The 20,010-nt window shown below is 53.2% G+C and overlaps 1 protein-coding gene across 3 annotated transcripts in view; it reads right to left on the reverse strand.

Annotated features, from left to right (window-relative positions):
* Positions 1-96: 96 nt before the first annotated feature.
* Positions 97-20,010, reverse strand: part of GDPD5 (glycerophosphodiester phosphodiesterase domain containing 5) — a gene marked incomplete at both ends in the record, with an annotated part of 47,255 nt that continues 27,341 nt past the window's right edge. For 2 of the 3 annotated variants that reach the window (XM_080698280.1, XM_080698282.1), the window contains 11 exons: positions 97-245; positions 1,363-1,490; positions 4,137-4,219; positions 5,432-5,579; positions 6,351-6,508; positions 7,027-7,245; positions 7,766-7,916; positions 9,149-9,231; positions 12,211-12,356; positions 12,665-12,758; positions 13,003-13,101. In XM_080698280.1, coding sequence (XP_080554406.1) covers positions 97-245; positions 1,363-1,490; positions 4,137-4,219; positions 5,432-5,579; positions 6,351-6,508; positions 7,027-7,245; positions 7,766-7,916; positions 9,149-9,231; positions 12,211-12,356; positions 12,665-12,758; positions 13,003-13,101 — 1,458 coding nt within the window. The remainder of the gene's footprint in view (positions 246-1,362; positions 1,491-4,136; positions 4,220-5,431; positions 5,580-6,350; positions 6,509-7,026; positions 7,246-7,765; positions 7,917-9,148; positions 9,232-12,210; positions 12,357-12,664; positions 12,759-13,002; positions 13,102-20,010) is intronic. The other variant, XM_080698281.1, reaches the window with a different exon arrangement.

Here is a 20,010-nt window from a genome sequence, read left to right on the forward strand (position 1 = left end):
CTCCCAGAGCACTCCAGTGAGGACACGCTTTTGCCGGCTCTCCTGGGTGCTCCCAGTGTCTATGTTAGGTACAGGCAGAGACAGACAGGTCTTCAGCTAGCGCCCACCCCGGTCCGTGAGGGTCTTGGCTCGGCTGCCACCTCCTCGGGGGCCCCCGGCAGTGGTGGTGCTGTTGGTGTATGTGTCAAAACTGCTGTCCGAGCCTACAGAGAGCTCATCAGAGACCTCCACACCATCGCTGATCTCTGTTGGGCCAGGAGAGAGAATGTCAATGAGGAGGACAGGCTGAGGACGGCTGACCCACAACTCCTAGTGCAGTGGCACAGCCCCTGTGTTGTGGTTGGCACTGAGGCTGGCGTTCAGGCCTTCCTTGGACTCTGCTGAACTTTCTGGGCTCATCTCAGTCTCCCATTCCATGGAACTACCTTCTAGCCACAGAAGAGGCCATCTGTACCCTCTTGAGCTTGGTGCCTAGCATTTACTCTCCTTGAGGCTTTGTGTGTGTGTGTGTGTGTGTGTGTGTGTGTGTGTGTGTGTGTGTGTGTTACTGGGGGTGGAACCCAGGGGCTTTCTACCTCTGGGCTACACTCCCAGACCTATTTTATACTTTATTTGGAAACAGGGTCTCACTAAGTTACTGAGAGCCTCACTAAGTAGCTGAGGCTGGCTTTGAACCTGTGTGATCCTCCTGTCTCAGCCTCCCAAGCACTAGGATTACAAGTGTGAGCCACCACACCTGGCTGTTAGCCTCTCTTTTGGGAGTGATTTCCCCATCTATATCTCTTTTTCCTAAAACCCTGCTCAAGTCTTTTCTGTGTTAATCTCCTCTGAGTCCCTGAGACTGGGATGGGCTGCCTTATGGCCAGCCCCTGATTCCCTCGGCCCCAAACACAGGATGCTGGGCCCTCACTGAGCAGAGCACCTCCAGGGCATGTGCTATAGTGCTCCCTTACTGCCTTCCCGCACGCCTGCTCTGGAGCACCCTTCCTTCTTTCTTCCCACCCAGCCTGAACCTTGATGCTTTACCCAGGCACCTCCTACCATCCTTCACACTCCAGCCATGTCATCACCCACAACCTTCCTCCCTGCCTCAGGGAGCTCTAGCCACACTCTCCACAGCACCCCAATGGAGAGCTCTATTAACCCTTAGTTTCCCATGCCTTTGTCTATACACCTACCTCCTCCAACAGGCTGGAAACGGCAGTAGGGACTGGCAATGAGCAGGGGCAAAATCATTATTTATGGGATCTGTGAATGAACCAAGCAGAGGATTTGGGCCTTCCAAACAGACTCCCTCCCTGCCTGCCTGTCACGTGGGTGGAGACCTAGCCCAGGGTGCGCCTGGCCTGCTGCAGCGCTCACCTGAGAAGATGAGCTTCTCCTTCATGATGCTCACGTCCCGGCTGCTCCGGTGCACTGCAGCACTCAGCATGATCTGCTCAGGGTTGTAGCTCCGGATGCCACCCAGGCGCCACCTGCAGAGATGGCCCCTTGGCATCAGGTCCTTCCTCACCCCTTCCTGGAGCAGAGACCCTGTTCACTTCCAGAGCCTCTCTGGATGTGGCCTGAGAGACCAGCAGGACTCATGTCCCACTGTACAAATAGGGAAACAGGCCCAAAGAGGGGCAGAACAGGGACTTGAACCAGTCTCCTGATTCCTGGCAAGGGTTCTTCTGCCTGCCTCTGACCTCTAGAGCCCTTAATTAACAACACTGGCCCAGAAAGATAGTTTGGTGAGTTCTGTCTTAGGTACTGCCAGTTATGTGCCTGACTTTCTTTGGGACAATGGGCAGGGGAGCTTAGCAGAAATGGCTCTGATGACTTATTCTGGGGTACACACCAATCTCAGGAGGTCCCAGCTGATGTCTCCCACAGCTCCACCATCATGACAGGCTGAGTGAAGTGAGAGGGGAATCCCAGAAAGGAAGAAAGGGGAGGGAAGCAGGCGAGGGCAGGTGAGGGCAGTGTGGCTTTGCTCAGGCCCGTGAGGCAAGGTGTTCGAGTGACTTGGGGTGGGGCCATTTGCTGCTCTGTTCTAGCAATGCTAGCGGGGAGGGGCAGGTCAGCAGGAATCCTCCCGATGGCTGGGGAGAAGGTAGCGTGGGTGATACAGTGGATCAAGAGTGGGCTGCGAGGTGGACACGCAGGGGCTAGGGCCATGGGAGGACTCGGGCTCCTGCCCCAAGACACCTGGTTTTGCTGTAATAGTTCCTCTGAGCCAGCCCCAAATCCCTGGCCTCTGACCTTAGACTTTTCCTAGGATCTAGGCAGAAGGATTCACAGACACCCCCCCATCCCTACATCACCAAGAGGAGTGGAAGGGCATCTTGGAGACAGGCACTCAACCTCCCCGGGGACTGAATCCTGCTTGGGTAGGAGAAGGGAGCCAAGCCTCCACAAGAAACCAATTGCAAGTTTCTGGATGGAGTCAGCACAGCAGAAATGGACACACAGATGGACAGAGCAGACAGACAAGGAGGAAGCAGGGGCAGAGGGGAAGGCACCTGCACCCTGGCTGGGCTGGCTACCCCATGAATCCCTGAGGGCAGCGATCACACCTCCAATTCATTTCTGGGCACCTGACACCAACCTCAATGCCTGCCATGTTGTGGGTGCTGGACCAGCATTTGTGGAGTAAATGAGGAAGAATGAAGCCACAACAAAGTGGTCTTCTTTCCCTGCCTCATTCCTCCCCAGGTCCCCTCCCCTCTCAAGCTGCTCCTGACCTCCAGAAGACAATGACCACCACTATGGCCATATCTGATAGGCCCAGTACCCCACCGGGCAGCACATGTGAATGTCTGCCAACTTTGCAGACAGAGGAAGAGTCAGCTGGCTAAACATCCCTTGATCGGGCTCAGTCCCACAGCAAGCGGGCAGGTTCTCCTAGAAGCTGGTCAGTGAAGCCGTCTGACCTAGTAGGCCCTAAGGCACTTGACCAAGGTGGACTTGGGTCCCTAAGGACCAAGTCTCGTCTTAGAAATTAACATTAAAACCCAACAGGCAGGTGTCAGGCTAGGGTCTCTGCAGCCAGGCACATCTGGAACAGGAAGACACTGTGGGCCCTCCCCAGGGGGATGGGATAAAGGCTGAGGAGGGAGAGGAGCATGGGTGGGAGTCAAAAAGAGAAAGATGGGGACACAGAGAGAAAGATAAGCAGAGTGTAGACAATAGGAAAAGAAGCCCAAAGAGGCAGAAAGTTGGGGGTGCACTGGGCAGGTGTGAAGGCCCCTGAGAGGTAGGCTTGGGGGATGGGAGTGCTCAGGCCAGGAGCCCCTCCCTGAGGAAGACACATTGGGCTGAGAGAGGTGGGGGTCAGGGACCTGTCAAGGAAACGCTGGTCTCCACCATGGAATCAGAGTAGGAACAGAGAGTGGAGGGAAGGCACGTGGCCAGGTGGGAAGAGCAGAGAGGAGGACTGCTGGGGAGAGGGGCTGTGGGGCTTCAGGCACGGGAGGTGTGACCCGGGCACAGGCCATGGTGTGTGGCAGGTTTTCAGACAGAATTGGAAAGGAAATGGCAAGAAGGGAGAAAGAGGAACAGGAGGAGAAGGAGGAGGAGAAGGAGGAGGAAGACCACACCAGAATTACCTGATCAAGTGATAGCTGTGAGATGCCAGAGTGCAGCAGAGAGGGGGAGGGGGAGAGAGGAGGGACATGCGCCGGATCAGAGCAAGATGGGACAGAGAGAGAACGTCAGTCAAGAATAAAACCCCAGCCCCTTGGTTCCTGGCTGGGTTGGGTGCAAGGCTGGCCCTAAACCCTCCCCTGGACCCCCCAGCCCACCCACATCCCAGCTGCCGTCCTGAGGGGTGTGGAGGCTCTCAGGTTGGCAGGAGTGAGTGCCGGATGCCACTGGGAACCCATGCCCTGGCTAAGGGGTGAGCAGGCGAGCCTGCAGAGGGGCAGAGATTTGCCAGGATCCACCCAGCAGATCAGGTCAGGGCCTGGCTCTGGGCTCCTAGCTGATGCTCATTCCAGAAGCCGCCAGCCTCTGGCTGGGGGAGGAGGGGCAGAGCCATGGGGGCGCCTCCCTTTTCTGCTGGTCAGACCTTCTCCTGGCCCCAGGATTTGGGGGGTGGGGGGCTGAGCCTGCCAGGGGGTAGGGAAGGCCATGGATTGTCAGCGCCTACTCACTTCTGGAACACGAAGATGCCCACGATGAGGGTGAAGGAGATCAGGTCGGCGGTGACCCACATGAGACAGTACTCGTCCGGGGGCTGTGGACAGATGGCGCGAGGCCAGCTTCCAGTCATGGCCCATTCAGACTGAGGGTCCATGGGCTGGAGGACCCCCTGTGACCATCGAGGAATGGCAAGGGAGGACATTAAAGGGATTGGGAGTTTAAGATTGTACTTTGCAGTAGACTCTGTGGACCCCAGGGTGTGTGCATGCATACGTGTGCACACACTAAGGTTACAAGTGGAGGGTTTGTGTGATTTAGGGGGCTCAAGCAAGAACCAAATGATGGAAGAAGGATATTGGCTATGAATGCGTGCGCGTGGCACAGCGAGCAGATGGGCATGTGAGCCTGTGAGCGGGGGTGTGGCCCCTGTGCAGGAGTACACGTCACTGTGTGAGGATCAGAAGGGCGTACAGAGGGACTGGGAGGACAGAGGCCTGTGTGTAGCTTCAAGCCTCCTTGCTCAGGCCAGCGAGACAGGATGCCATTGGTCAACCCTGGGGCCTGAACTCTCCAGCGTTTTCGTCCTCACGTCAACCAAGCGGAGGCTTGGGAGGTTTTTAAGGACAATGGGCAGGTGAGAACTGGAGAGTGAGGCCTTTAGGGCTTTGAAGGGGTCATGATGATTCTAGCATGTGAAGCCTGTGGCCTAGGTCCCCATTTTCCTTTTCCCTCCAAGGCTCTCTTCTGACTTAAATCCCAAAAAATCATAACTCAGGTAGGCCTCAGTACCACCGGCACCCTGTTAGCCATGAGCAACCTCTGTCTGCCTTCTGTATCCTCAGGGGTGGCAGTGGGAGCTAGACCCCACTGCTCAGGAGGGAGGCCAGGGGCTCCCCAGGGAGAAGGGGCTGGAGCTTGGTCTGTCTGCAAGCATTCAGCCCACCAGCACAAACATGGTTTGATTAACTGGTGTCTGAGCAGACTAACAATCTGTTCTTGTCCTGTTGTTACCCTTTTCCAATACTTCCTGTCCTTTAAAACCAAATGATATAAACACTCCCAAATCAAGAACCCCAAGTAGCTATCTATTTCTTGGGGGCCCCTAAGTGATGTGTTCCTTCCCAGGGGTCAGGTCCAGAGTCCCCATATCACCTCAGTACGGACCCCAGAGGCTGTGAAAATCCTCCTCATGCCTGCAGCCCCAACTTGTCCATCGAGTCCTGCACGCAGAGCTAGCCAAGTGGTTGAGGCAGGCTACAGGCTTTCTGCATTGTCCTCGGGTGCTCCCCAACAATCTCCAACTCACCATGATCCAGAGGGGGGCAGGCACTCGGGCCAGGGTGTGGGAGTTGTCGGAGGTGACAGATGGGACCCCGGCACACCACAGCAGGGAGAAGAGCCATGGTGTGTTGACAGTGTAGAGGTTCACGCTCAGGTTCCAGGATGCGTAGTCCCTGGACAAGAGACAGCGACTGGTAAGTCCTGGGTATGGGCTGCTGCTCAGCATGGAGCACCTGTAAGTCACGCCCCTTCACAACCTCATGCCACTTCACAGCTACCCTAGAGGAGGGAACTCTGTGCCCAGAGGCCCAGCTCATAGCCAAACCCAGCTCTGCCTGTAGGCAGGCAACCTCTTTGGATTTTTTTTTTCAGTACTGGGGATTGAACCCAGGGAAATCTATCTTTGAGCTCCCTATTTTTTATTCTTTATTTTTATTTTTATTTTTATTTTTATTTTTGTGTGTGTGTGTGGTGCTAAGGATTGAGTCCAGGGGCATTTTACCTCTGGTGTACATCCCCAGCCCAATTTTATTTTTATTCTTTATTTTGAAACAGGCTCTCACTAAGTTGTGCAGGGCCTCACTAAGTAGCTGAGGCTGGCTATGAACCTGAATCCTCCTGTCTCAGCCTCCCAAGTATTGGGATTATAAGCATGAGCCACCACTCCTGGCATTTATTCTTTATTTTGAAACAGGGTCTCATTAAGTTGCAGAGGGCCTCACTAAGTAGCTGAGACTGGCTGCAAACCCGTGATCCTCCTGTCTGAGCCTCCCAAGTCCTGGGATTACAAGTGTGCACCATGCCCAGCGGCCTCTTGTCTTTGAACCTTGTGTGCCCAAGTCACTTTTGTGCATACCCTCTGTCCCACTGTACTGGGGTGACAGGGCTGGGGTGATTGGGACCCATACTTCTTGGGGTGGCCTGGGGCCGGATGGGGTAGACACCTGAGCTCCTGGCGGGACACCTGAGTGTAGCGTAGGTTCAGTCTCTGGATGTGGCCTCTCCGCAGACTGGAGACCGCCTCCTTGGAGCCTGAGGTCTGCTGGAAGCCAGGAGCCACCTTCCGCACAAGGGGCCTCTGCCTGTTAGGCAGCCACAGGACCTGGTGGGAGAGGGGGAGGCCTCAGGTTTCTCTTCCACAAAGGAGAGGTAAGAGCGCCTACCACCCTTGAGCTTGTGTAGGGTTAACAGAGGGGGCCTGGCATATGGTGGTCACAGAAGCTAACATAATCATTTTCAGGGGACAGCTCAGCCCAGCTGTGGGCATCAGTGCCCTGGCAACAACTCAAGAAGCTTCCTCCCAGGTCTCTGTGGAGACAAGATGGATCACCCAAACACAAATTGGTCTGCACGCAGCCACCAACATCTAGTATGTTGTCACAAATTAGTGGCGAGTTCTTCGGCACCACAGCGATGTGGGCAGTCCTCCACTGGAGTAGCCAGAGAACCTGGCCCCGCTCCCGCCCTCTGAACATCTGAAAGGACTTTCTGATTCCCCTCTTGTCCTCACAACGGCCCTGGTGGAGAGCCGAGGGGCACACAACCTCCGCTTCACGGATGTGAACGCTGACGCGTGGAGAGGGGCAGGCGAGTTCATGCTGGAGTGGCTGCAGGCCTCACCTGGTGCTGTGGGAAGCCAGAGTGCAGCAGGGCCTCCAGCGTGACATTGAGGAAGCTGCCACGGTACGGGTGCTCCCGGGGTGGGTCACGCAGATTGAGCAGCAGTGTGGCATTGCCCTTGGCCAGCTCCAGCAGCTCCACCAGGCTGCAGATGGACTGGTTCTGGGCCTCCCTGTAGTCCGAGGGTGACAAGGAGCTGGCCGTCCAGAAGGGGTCTGTCTGCAGAAGACAGGGATGCATGGGGCTGTGTCAGCAGCCCTTTGGGGGTTTTTGCATGCCTTCCCAGCAACTGAACGTGGAGATCCCCGGGCTGCCAGTGTCTGTCGGTGTGTGCGTGTCAGGTGAAGTGGTGGCTGTGGCCTTTGGGGGCTCTAGGAACTCCCTTTTCTACCCCACAGCCACTTCCTGAGAGAATGATTTTCCTGGAGCACCTCCCAGACCCCGGTGCCTTTTCTTCTAGCCATATTTCAGGCCAGATGGCGGACCTCCCTCCAAATATGTAGAATTGCCAATTAGCAATTCTGTTCATTGTCAGCATCCCACCTATCAGCTTTTCTGGTGTGGGAGACAGATCTAGACCAAGCAGTAACACCCAGGAGGCCCAGCTGCAGTGGCAGGAGCCCAGCAGAAGCCGCTGGCCAGCCTGCTAGTCACCGATTTGATGGACACCTGTCTCGAATTGCCTGGGGTCCCTGCCCATGTTTTCCAGGACCAGGACCAGGACCAGGTGCATCCAGACCTTCAGGAACCACTGTCCAGCGTTGAGCCTCTGCAGGATGGTCCAGTTGAGCATGGAGGCGGGCCTGCGGGCGAGCTCCGGGAAGGCCTGCTCCACATCGGTGGTGCGCCGCAGCGTGGTGTCATGCATGAGGAAGGGCACACCGTCCAGGCTGCGGTGAGAGTGCCGAGTCACTGCCCGCCCAGGGCCCCCACCTGCCCACCAGCAGCAGGCCTTACACACTGCACTCCTCCCCCCAGCAGGGTCCCTGACTGGACCACAGGCTCCCTGCCTGTGCATCGAGGACAGCGGTTGGTGGGTGACTCCAAAGGCAGCACCTCTGGCACTCTATGAGGGTCAGGCAGGGGTGAGGACTACCAAGGAGGGAGAAGCCTGGCTCATTCTCTTGGTAACCTTGGGGGTAAGGTGTCATTTCATTTGATAATGGGGAAACTGAGGCAAGGGGAGGGGAGCACCTAGCTCAAGATTCACAGCCAGTCAGTGGTGGAACCAGTCTTGGAATCCAGTTCCTGTGATGTCATAATGCATAAGGACCATAATGCATAAGGGCACCCCTTTGGCAAATTCCACTCCCACCATGGCTGCCAAGGCTCATAGATGAAGCTGGGCATGGTGGCGCACACTTGTAATCCCAGCGCTTGGGAGGCTGAGACAGGAGGATCGCACAGGTTCGAAGCCAGCCTCAGCTACTGAGTGAGGCTCTCAGCTACTTAGTGAGACTCTGTTTCCAAATAAAATATAAAATAGGTCTGGGAGTATAGCCCAGAGGTAGAAAAGCCTCTAGGTTCCACCCCCAGTGCCACACACACACACACACACACACACACACAAGCTCATGGATCTTCAGGCTTCATGGGAAACAGTAAAAGGCACTGTGCCCTGCCCAGGGCCTCAAGGCAGCCTTGCCCCCTCCCCTTCTCAGAGCCTCCATTGTAAGATTGGTGTGAATCCTTTCTTCCTGCCATTTATACTAATACATATTTATATACCTAAAGGTGTAAAATGTGTATGTCTCTTCTGTGTGGTCTTTACCCACAGCTGCCTTCACTTACTGAGGGTTTGAGCTCCACCATGCAGACACACATAGATCTAGTTTTCCTTGGATCTGTGGCAGGGCTCCAGGCCCCGCCCTCCTCCCTGCCTGAACCAAGAGAGTCAGTCTGCTCTTTTCTATATTATCTGCCCTGGAGTTTGGCACAAGATTCACTTGTTTACCCTGCTGTGGAGGCTCCGGGCCTCCATCTCCCCAGCTGCACAGCTTTGGGATGGGCGGTCTCACCAGCAGTGACCCAGGTACAGACCTGTACCCGGTGACCTGTACCGGATGTACACTGTACCCGATGCCTGGGGAGGGGAGGTGCCACCCTCCTTCCCCTCACCTACCTGATGGTGACATCCGCCTGGAGCCCATACAGTTTCTGCTCAAGGGCCTTCCGGAAGGACATCAGCGTGTGCTCTGGAGCCAGCTGGGGAGGAAGGGGTAGTGAGGGGAGAGCCGGAATCCAGCTGATATACCCCTCTCCAGCCAAAAGAAAGCCTTCCATGCTGGGAAGCTGGGTAGGCCTGGTTCTAACTGGTTCCTCCATGGAGTAGCTGCGTGACCCTGGGTGCCCTCTCAGCCTCTCTGAAGTTCAGTTTCCTTTTCTGCTAAGTCATGTCCACTTTTCAGGGGTTTTTTTTTGGGGGGGGGGACAAGGAAAGGCAGAGTTAGTGTGGGCATATATAAATGCCTGATATATTGCTAGTACCTAATCCTTGCTGTATCCTGAGCACTGAGCGAGATGCTGGAGGCAAGAGGCCTTTTTATGGTCCTGAAGCTCTATGGTAGCCCTGGATCAGGCTGAATGCCAAGTTCCTTCTTGGTTATACCCTGAGCTCAGTCCAGGTGGACATGCTGGAAGGAGTGGGGGATGAGATGGTAGTTTAATTGGGGTGACACATTTTCTCATATGCACAGGTGTGACAATAACCTCTTCCTCCCTGGACTGCTATATGGATTAAAAGCCCCTAGCATGATGCCAGATCCAGAGAAAGTGACTTCACAGAGTATAAATCAGCCCCTGGTTCTAGCCTTGACTCTGTGTTATCTATGTTTGTGAGCTTGGGTGCACTTCTCCCTCCTGTGCGTTGTCCCCACTTGCCCCTTGGGGATGTGTGCTCACTGTTCTCTGAGGGTCCTGAGGCTGGGAGAGTTGGGGTTTGATCTCTTTCTCCTGCTCTGGTCCATCCATCCGAGGGCACTGTCATACCCCTTGCTGCCACTGGAGGTCAGCACCAAGCCAGGGATTGGGATAAGACCGGTGTCAGCAGGATGGGAATGGGGTGGAGAGAAGAGGGAAAGGGTTCCTATGCCTGTGAAGGTGGACTGGAAGCAGATCAGGAGGGGCTTCCAAAATGGGAGGAGGCAGCCGGGCTTGGTGGCGCATGCTTGTCATCCCAGCATGCGGGAGGCTGAGACCGGAGGATCGCGAGGTTCGCGGGCAGCCTCAGCTACTTAGTGAGGCCCTCCGCAACTTAGTGTTTCAAAATAAAGAATAAAAATAGGGCAGGGTGTGTAGCTTGGAGGTCGGTCGATGCCCCTGGGTTCCATCCAGACCCGCAAAAAAGAAGGGGAAAAAAAGGGGAGGAGGAGGCAGAGCAAGTGATGGATGGGGAAAGTCTTTTCTGGGAGTTTTTGAGGCCTCAGTCTCCCAAGCAGCTGGGATTACAAATCTGCTTGGTGGGTCCTGAGTGTGTGTGTGTGTGTGTGTGTGTGTGTGTGTGTGTGTGTGTGTGTGGTACTGGGGTTCCTGGAAGCCCTTCTACCTCCAGGCTACACTCCCAGACCTATTTTTTATTTTTGGAAACAGGGTCTCCTAAGCCAGAGCGCGCGGCTGGCTTCGAACCTGTGCGATCCTCCTGTCTCCGCCTGCCAAGTGCGGGGATTACAAGCGTGCGCCACCACGCCCGGCAATGGGTCCTGATTTTTAATAACTGAATTAGAAAGAGATAGTTTTTTTTTTTTGCTTTTTTTTTTTTTTGGTGGTACTGGGGGTGGAATCCAGAGGCTTACTACCTCCGGGCTACACTCCCAGACCTATTTTATACTTTTATTTGGAAACAGGGTCTCACTAAGTTGCTGAGAGCCTCACTAAGTAGCTGAGGCTGGCTTCGAACCTACGCGATCCTCCTGTCTCAGCCTCCCAAGCGTGGGGATTACAAGCGTGCACCACCACCACCACGCCCGGCAGAAAGAGATAGTTTTGAGGCAACAAAGGATTGTAATTGACATGGACTTTATGTTAGATAATATTAAGGAATTATTAATTTGGATAGGTGTAATAATAGTATTATGGTTATATTAAAAGGCCTTGTGGGTAGAGATACATCTTGAAGTATATATTGTTGAAATGATATGGTGTCTAGGATTTGCTTTACTATAACGGAAAAAAAAGGTAGGGGAACTTTTTCAAAATATAAGAAAAAAAGTAAAAATGGCCAAATGTTGCAAAATACTGAAGGTGATATTGGATGCATTAGGTGTGTTTCTTTATTATGTGATATATTATTCTTTCCATTCCTGTGTATGTTTGAAGTTTTCCACCTAGAGAAAATGACCAGAGCAAGGTGTAGTGGCACATTCTTATAATCCCAGATACATCCTCTTAAAGCAATGGATTTGTGAGTCCAGTTCACTATGCCAGATCTGAATGGCACAGTTGTACCTAGACACCAAGTTCTCCGGGAGCTAAAAGCATCTCCCAGAGGAGACCAGTACTGCCTCAAGTTTCTGGTGGGTGAGGAGACTGGTCCAGAGAGGGGTCTGCCAGAGGTAACAATAATGCCTCTTACTTTCTGGGTGCTAGGTATGTTTCTGGACACTACATCCATGCTAACGCCAGTCAATCTCAGCATCCCCAAGGCAGGTTGTAGGGACCAAGCACAGAGAATATGAAAACTCTGGGTTCCCACAGCTGGCGGGGCCAGGCTTCCCACCCAGGCAGCATGGCTGTGGAGCCTGAGCACTCCTGTGTGGGACACAGGGTACCGCAGGGGCAGAACAGGGCGCTGACTTTGACGTCAATCTCTTTCTCCAATTCAATCCAGTTGAACCGTCTTCCCTTGCACAGCCGGCTGAGTTGCATCCTGGCTCTCCCGCCCTGTCACCTGGCCAGCTCTCCTGCTTCCTGGTCACAGTGCCAAGCTTGGGCCTACCCCTCTCCCCTGCATCTCTGTAGGTCCCACAGGATAAAGATGAAATCTAGCAAGATGCCTTCAGGGCTCTTTAGGATTTGGTGCCTTGCAGCTCTCCTGGCCTTTGTACCAACTCTCCCCATATATCTTCCCCAAACCGCTAAGAATGACTCCTGTTATCAGGTTATATATATCATACCCATTTCCCAAAAAGGCCCCCTCCCCTGCATTGGCAGCTACTCCCACCCCCACACAGTCTGCTAGGCACTCACCATGGGGGCCCCACGGTGGCCAATGAGGGCAGGCTTGGGGCCCAGGTCTTTTTTCTCCATGATGCAGGGAGAGGAGATGGTGAGAGGGGCCAGGTAGAGGGCAAAGACCACAGCGAGGAACATGCAGAGAATGGTCGCCTGGGAGGCTGCGGACATGGGCCATGAACACCTCCTATGAACCACTGCTCCCACCAGCCCCCACCATGAGCCCCAGATGGCTAGGGTTGGACACAGGAGCCCAGTGTCCTGGGGGGGGCAGTGCCATTCCTGTTGGAAACCCCGCCCCCAAGTCACACACCTGCGCACACACAGACCTAGGGACTCAGGAGGACTTCAGCTCCAGGCTGACCCCCCTGAGCAAAGGGCCCCTCCCTCCAGGCCACCCAGGTGAAGTGTGGGCAGGGCGGCCCATGCTGGCCTTGGTACTGTGCCAGCCCTGCCCCGTGGTACTCACAGGACCGCTCTGCACGGGCAAACTGTCCTGCCACAATCCAGGAGAGAGCGGTGATAGCAGCCAGGGCCCCCATGTGCAGAAACGGTGCTGTGCCCTGGGTGAGAGAGAGAGGCCTGAGCTTGCCTAGCCCCTCAGGCTGCTGACGGTCCCCTCTACACACAGGGCAGGTGACTCAGCTGAGGACACTGGGAATCCAGGGGCCCTGGGTTGTAGCATCTTCTCCTCCTCTGACCTAGACCCCCTCTGGCCCTCTGTGGGTCTTGGTGTGGGGACACAGGAGTGATGAACAGCACCGCCCGTCACGGGGTCCTGGAGAAGCAGCCCTCACCTCCACTCACCTGCAGGGAGATCAGCAGCACCTCCCACTCGTCCTCCCACAGCTGGGCCACTGCAGACATGGCCACCACCGTGGAGGCCAAGATGACCACCAGCCCAATCTGGAGGGGAAGCACCAGACAGAGGGTCAGAGAGGTGTGAGGGGCCCAGTGTGTCCGACAGGGAGGGATGGAGAGAGCAGTAAAGGAATGAAGGAGAGAAGAGGGAGGAAGGAAATAGACTGGTGTGGTTCGGCTGAAAAACACCCAGGTACAGACTCAGAAGGAGGTGGCCCAGCCCAGGAGGACAGGACAGTGAGAGAGGGAAGGGAGGGTGAAGAGAAGATGAGGCGAGTCCTCCGTGGGCCCAGCCCTCCAAGCGACCTCAGGGGAAAATCTGGCCCATCAGGGAAGGTCCAACAAGAAAACCACCTTGCCAGGCTGGGTGTAGTGGCACGCACTTGTAATCCCAGCATTTGGGAGACTGGGACAGGAGGACTGCGGTTCGTGGACAGCCTCAGCTACTTAATGAGGCCCTTCGCAACTCAGTGAGACCCTGTTTCAAAATAAAGAATAAAAAATAGGGCTGAGGATATCGCTCAGAGGTAGAATGCCCCTGGGTTCCATCCTTGCCCAGGTGGGGGCAGGAGCCCAAGTGCAGGCCAGCCTCGCATGCACCTAGGGCTGGCTCACAGTGGCACTTCCGCAGTGCACACAGCAAGGCAGGGGTCTGCCCCGCCCCTTCCCCAGCACTTGCCAGCCCGGCCTCCCAGCACCCATCCAGCTTGTGTCGGGGTTGCCAGGAGCACAGCTCTGATGGAGGACTCAGGAGTACCTTCAGAGATTTTTTTTTTCTTTTGTGGTACTGGGAATTGAACCCAGGGGCATTCTATCTCAGCCCTATTTTACTCTTTATTTTGAAACAAGGGCTCACTAGGTTGCTGAGAGTCGTCTTATATTTCTGAGGCTGTCCTTGAATCTGCGATTCTCCTGTTTCAGCCTCCCAAGCACTGGGATTACAGGTGTGGGCCACCATGCTTGGTGGGAGAAAGGTCTTTTGGGAAATATGTTACCCTAGGCCCCAAACTAAGTGAAATGAAGCTCAAGTTTCCTGTTTCTCAGCCCCCAGCACCATTCCCTATTGGGCGCTGAGTCTCACTGCCCACTCTGAGTCTCCCACACTGTCCGGGCTGGTCCCCAAGCCAGTCACACCTCTGCTCCAACATCCCACAGCCGATGCTCTGGCAGGGCCCCCAGGGCGACCACGCTGCCCTCTGACTTCTCGGACGCCTCTCCTGCTGCGCTGCCTGGACTCCCCACCACCCTGGAGCTGTCCTTCCCATCAGCAGTGTCCTCTTGCCTCTTTCTCCTCCTGCCAGGCCCTTTGGCTGGCACTGACCCACTGGGAACCGCCGGCAACAGAGCAAGGGCTGAGCAGACTCTCTAGAGGTGAGGGCAGAGACAGCAGCCTATCTGTCTTCGCTCCTTGCCAGGTAGAGAAAATGAATTCTTGCCTGGGATTAAGTTTTCCTTTGAAGATTTGTCAGTTCAGCCCATCAGCCTGGAAACAAATGTCTCCCTAAGAAACAGTAACAAGGCTGAAATAGGTAAGGCCTCTCTGGGCTGTGATGAGCTGGCTCCAGGACAAGGGAAGACAAGGGAACAAAAGTGTGTCTGTGTGTGGGGGCACGTCAGGGTGTCCTGGGGCTTTTCTCTTGTCTCACAGCTTTAAAGCAGAGGACCCAGACACCAACCCCTCTGCCGGCTTCAGAGGCTGTGCTCTTTCTGGGGGGCCAGGCTGCTGGGAAGCCCAGGAGTGTGGGACAGGGGATCAGGGAGTTCCCAACAATCCTGAGAATCCCCTTCCTCAACACACGGGCTGTGGCTCAGCATTCTATTTCTGAGCTACACCCCCAGCCCTTTTTATCTTATATATATATATATATATTTTTTTTTTGAAACAGGGTCATACTAAGTTGCTGGGGCTGGCCTTGAACCTGAGATCCTCCTATCTCAGCCTTCCAAGTACTGGGATGATAGGCACACACCTGATTGGTGCCTGATTGGTCTTTGGTTGTCTCTTCTGCTGGCTGTGGTTTGTGATGGCAATGGGAGGGATGGAGGATATAGCAGTATGTTCATTCATTCACTCAGTGAGTCTTGCCTGCTGGGTGCTGGGACCCGGCTTTGCAGACCTGCAGTGGGTAGGGTGTCTGGCCTCTGCTTTTCTGGGGTTTCATGGCATACAGTTGGCCCAAGGTGAAGAGCCACACCAAGTCACACTCCTGGTCAAATCCTGACTCTGAAAAAGCCAGGCGTGGTGGTGCACGCCTGTAATCCCCGCACTTGGGAGGCTGAGAAAGGAGGATCACACAGGTTCGAAGCCAGCCTCAGCTACTTAGTGAGGCTCTCAGCGACTTAGTGAGACTGTTTCCAAATAAAGTATAAAACAGGTCTGGGAGTGTAGCCTGGAGGTAGAAAGCCTCTGGGTTCTACCCCCAGTACCAAAAAAAAAAAAAAAAAAAAAAAAAAATCCTGGCTCTGCTGGGTGCAGTGGAGGAAGCCTCTCCAGGGTCTCGCTTGAGCTGAGACCTGGGGTAGTGAGTGCCCATAGGAAAGGGTTTGGGGAAGGTAAGTGAAAGCATGCAGGTGAAGTGCTCTGCACAGAGCCTGGCAGCAGAGTCCTTACCAGATGTCACCTGTGTCTGTTTAAGTGGTAGCAACTGATCAGAATTACTGTGAGAAGCGAATGAAATGCCATGTGACAAATGCCCTATATACACGGTAAGTGCAAAATAAACAATGGTCGGTGCTGTTACGATGAACACAGTGCCTCACATACAGGAGGCTCTCTATGGAGAGGACAAGGAGAGTCAGCTAGCAGAGGTGCTGAGCCTGAGCTGCAGGTGGCAGGTGCACCAGCCCAGCTCAGCCACACCTGCCACGTGGCTGTGTGGTACTCTAGGCTTCTCACTGGGTCTCAGGTGATAATCTTTTTTTTTTTTTTTTTGGTGGTACTGAGAATTAAAACCACAGGGCATTATACCCCTGAGCTACATCCTCAGCCTTATTTTATTTCTTATTTTGAACTAGGGTCTCACTAAGTTGCTGAGGCTTGGCCATAAACTTGCAATCCTCCTGTCTTAGCCTCCCAAGTACTGGGATTACAAGTGTGCACCACCACGCCCATCTGACAGACCTCTCCTTTGTGCAGAACTTGGGTTGTGGCTGTGGCCCCTGGGCCTGGAAGCCAGGGGACATGGGCAGGAGCACTTTGGATGCACAGAGCTGTCAGGACTGCTGGGGAAGTGGGAGCTATAACCATCACCTCACAGTGCCCTCTGAGCTGACTCTGGGTGGGGGGTGGGGTAAGAGGGGATGCCTCAGGAAAAGACAAAGCCCCCAAGAATACCCCCAATGTTCCCCTCACCTCCTGGCCCTGGACTCTCCTGGAGGCTCACCAAGGAGGGACCTCTGGAGAGAGGAGCTCTGGGCAGAGTAGGGAGAAGGATGAAGGTCCCTAAAGGTACCTGGATTCATTCACACACCAACCCCTACACAGGTGGCTCCCTCCCCATCCAGTCCTGGGTACCTGTCCTGCCCTCTCAGGACTCAAGAGAACCAGGGACTCATGATTAAAAATACCATAAAACTGGAGTCTTTCAAAATAACATGACAGTCGGGCATGGTGGCATACCCTTGTAATCCCTGTGCTTGGGAGGCAGAGACAGGAGGATCACGCAGGTTTGAAGACAGCCTCACTGGCTTAAGAGACCCTGTTTCCAAATAAAAATATAAAAAATAGGTGTCTGGGAGTGTAATCCAGAGGTAGAAGGGTTTCCAGGAATCCCAGTACCCCCCCCCAAAAAAAAAGAAAAAAAAGAGAAAAAAAAGGAAAGGAAAAAAAACCAACATTACATAAGACCAGAGAGATACATGAAAGTAAGTAATAAGTTCAAAAATAGATGTGAATACATTAAACTATATACTATATGATCAAAGTGGCATCTCAGATTAGAGGGGACAGGCTGACTTACTCACTGGAGACAGCTGAAAGCCATCTAAAAAGAACTAAGATCACATCATACCCCCAAATAACTTCCAAAAGGATAAAAAATTTAAATGTTAAAAAATGTAAAGCCAGAAGTAGTGGCACACACTTGTAAGCCCAGTATTTAGGAGGCTGAGACAGGAGGATCACAGGTTTGGTGCCAGCCTCAGCAACTGGTATGGCCCTTCAAAACTTAGTGAGACCCTGTTTCAAAATTAAGAATAAAAACGGGTTGGGGGTGTAGCTAAGAGGAGAATGCCCCTGGGTTCAATCCCTAGCACCACTCATGCATGTGCACACACACACACAATGTGAAAACATATAATTACCGGCTGATACCACAGAGAAATTTTATATAATTTTGGAATGGGAAAGACCTTTCCAAGTCTGACAGCTTAAGTACATGGGTGGGGGGATCCTATCACCGGACAAATACAATAAGCAGTTAAAAGATGAATGACAAACTAGGAAAAATCATCTGGAATTCATTAGACAAAAGGCCAATTTTGAAATCTCAAAGAGATCAAATTAGTAAGCAAAAAGAAAATCTAACTGGGTGTGGTAGCCGTAGGCTTATAATCCCAGTCCTTGCGAGGCTGAGACAGGAGGATCCCAGATTCACTGCCAGCCTCAGCTACTTAGTGAGGCCCTCTGCAACTTAGTGAGATCCTGTTTCAAAAATAATTAATAAAAAATAGGACTGGGGGTGTAGCTTGGAGGTAGAATACCCCTGGGTTCAATCCTCAGTACAAAAAAAAAAAAAAAAAAAAAGCAGCAGCAGCAAATCCCATAAGCAAAAAGCTAGTCGATAGAAAGTCCAAATGACTCAAGCCTGTGAAAAATGCTGAATCCAAGTCATCATAAGGGAAATGCAAACGCCAAGTATAGTAAGCTGCCATTTCCCACCCATCAGGTAGGCGAAGGTCAAGAAATCAGCTGCCGGCTGTGGGTGAGGGTATTTTTATAGGCCTGGCCGTACATTGCTGGAGAGCATGAGTTAGTGATGCTCTACAAGGAGGCCATGTGGCAAGATTAGAACAAGGAATCTATACATTCCTCGCCCAGAAATTCCTCTCCTGAGTCACTACCACACCACTGTCCTGAAAAAGGACTGAAAGCAACCCAGATGCCAACTGTGGCCATCCACGGGGGGCTGGCCAGATAGCTAGGGAACCAGCGAACATGGGGGACAGGGAGAGGAAGTGCGCGACAGCGTTCAGTGTCCCCAAGGAGGAGCACTGGGCATTTTGTTAAAGGGCAGAGCAGAGGGTGCGGAGGACAACTTGTGTTTCAAGAGAAGGAAGAAGAAAATGTGTGTGTGTGTGTGTGTGTGTGTGTGTGTGTGTGTATACATACATACATACATACATACATACATACATGTTTTTGCAGTACTGGGCATGGAACCCAGGGGCATTCTACCTCCGACCTCCACTCCCGGCCCTATTTTTTTATTCTTTTTTTTTTTGGTGGTACTGGGGTTCCTGGAAGCCCTTCTACCTCCGGGCTACACTCCCACGGGCTACACTCCCAGACCTATTTTTTAACTTTATGTGGAAACAGGGTCTCTTAAGCCAGCGAAGCTGGCTCGGAACCAGCGTGATCCTCCTGTCTCTGCCTCCCAAGCACGGGGATTACAAGCGTGCGCCACCACGCTCGGCTATTCTTTATTTTTTGAAATAGGGTCTCACTGAGTTACAAAGGGCTTACTAAGTAGTAGCTGAAGCTGTCCTTGAACCACGATCCTCCTGTCTCAGCCTCCCAAATGCTGGGATTACAAGCATGAGCCACCACACCCAGTGTGTGTGTGTGTGTGTGTGTGTGTGTGTGTGTGTATTTAAATATGCTTAAAATGTCTCTGGAAAGATAGTAGGTTTTCGGACTTCCGGGAAGATGGCGACCGAGAAAAGCGGGGCTTAAGAGTCCCGCTAACAACCAATCTCCATTACCACAAAAAGAGCGCCTTTCATAGCCAGAAAACACCATCACCAGAAAAACAAAAAAACCACCAGGCTCCAGAGAGAAAGCGGACTGAGAACAGAGCTCAGGGCCACAGAGGAGACACACGCGCCCGAGGACGCGGCAACAGCGCCATACTGCCGGCGGCAGCGGCGAACTCAGTGGACGGCTACAGCAAGCCGAGGTGAGCCGATGCGGAACAGCCAGGCTGGATCTTTCGGCGCAGACAGCATTTAAAGCTCCCAGTGGCCGAGCTCAGCACACGCTGCAGGGATTCAGAGTGGAAATCAAAACCAGAGAAGAAAAAATACGCCAGCCTCATGGCCGAGGGCGTGGCAGAGGCGCCATATTGCCACCGGCGGCGGCAGCAGCAGTGAATTCACCGAGTCCAGTACAGCTACATCTACGTACTCAAGAACAGTGAGTCAAATTGCGGGCCACAGAGGAGAAATCCCAGTATTGTGCCTCCTGGGACTTGACCCAGTGAGGGAGTGGTGGTGGCAGAGATATCACACCATAGGAGAGCGTGCAATCTGGCACCCCCCATAGTTTAAAGCAGTCTCTATCGACTCCCTGGGTCGGAGACTCTGTGATACAACCCAGTAAAGGAGTAGTAGGGTCTGAGATAATACAGACTCGAGATCCAGAGCACCTTAAGTGAAGCCATAGTGACCCAAGGGAAGAACCCAGAGAAGGCACAAACCTCCGAAATCATGGGAAAGAGGAATAACACTGAAGTAATGAATGTGCACAACCCCACAACATCAGAACCTGATAAAACAGAAAATCAGAGATTTCTAGAAGATCAAATCAGGAAAATAACTGTAGAAATAATAGAGGTGCTTCGAAAAGAACTCAGAGAGAGCCAAAAAGAGATAAAGGATGCAATTAATGAAGTAAAGGCCTCAATTCAAAGTACAAACAACCGATTAGAACACATGGAGAACAGAATCTCGCTCTTAGAAGATGAGCAATCCAAAAATGAATGCATAGTTTCTAATCTAGAAAAAGATATCCAACAG

The sequence above is a fragment of the Muscardinus avellanarius genome, assembly GCF_963383645.1.
Source record: "Muscardinus avellanarius genome assembly, chromosome: 1".
NCBI classification, from domain to species: Eukaryota; Metazoa; Chordata; class Mammalia; order Rodentia; family Gliridae; genus Muscardinus; species Muscardinus avellanarius.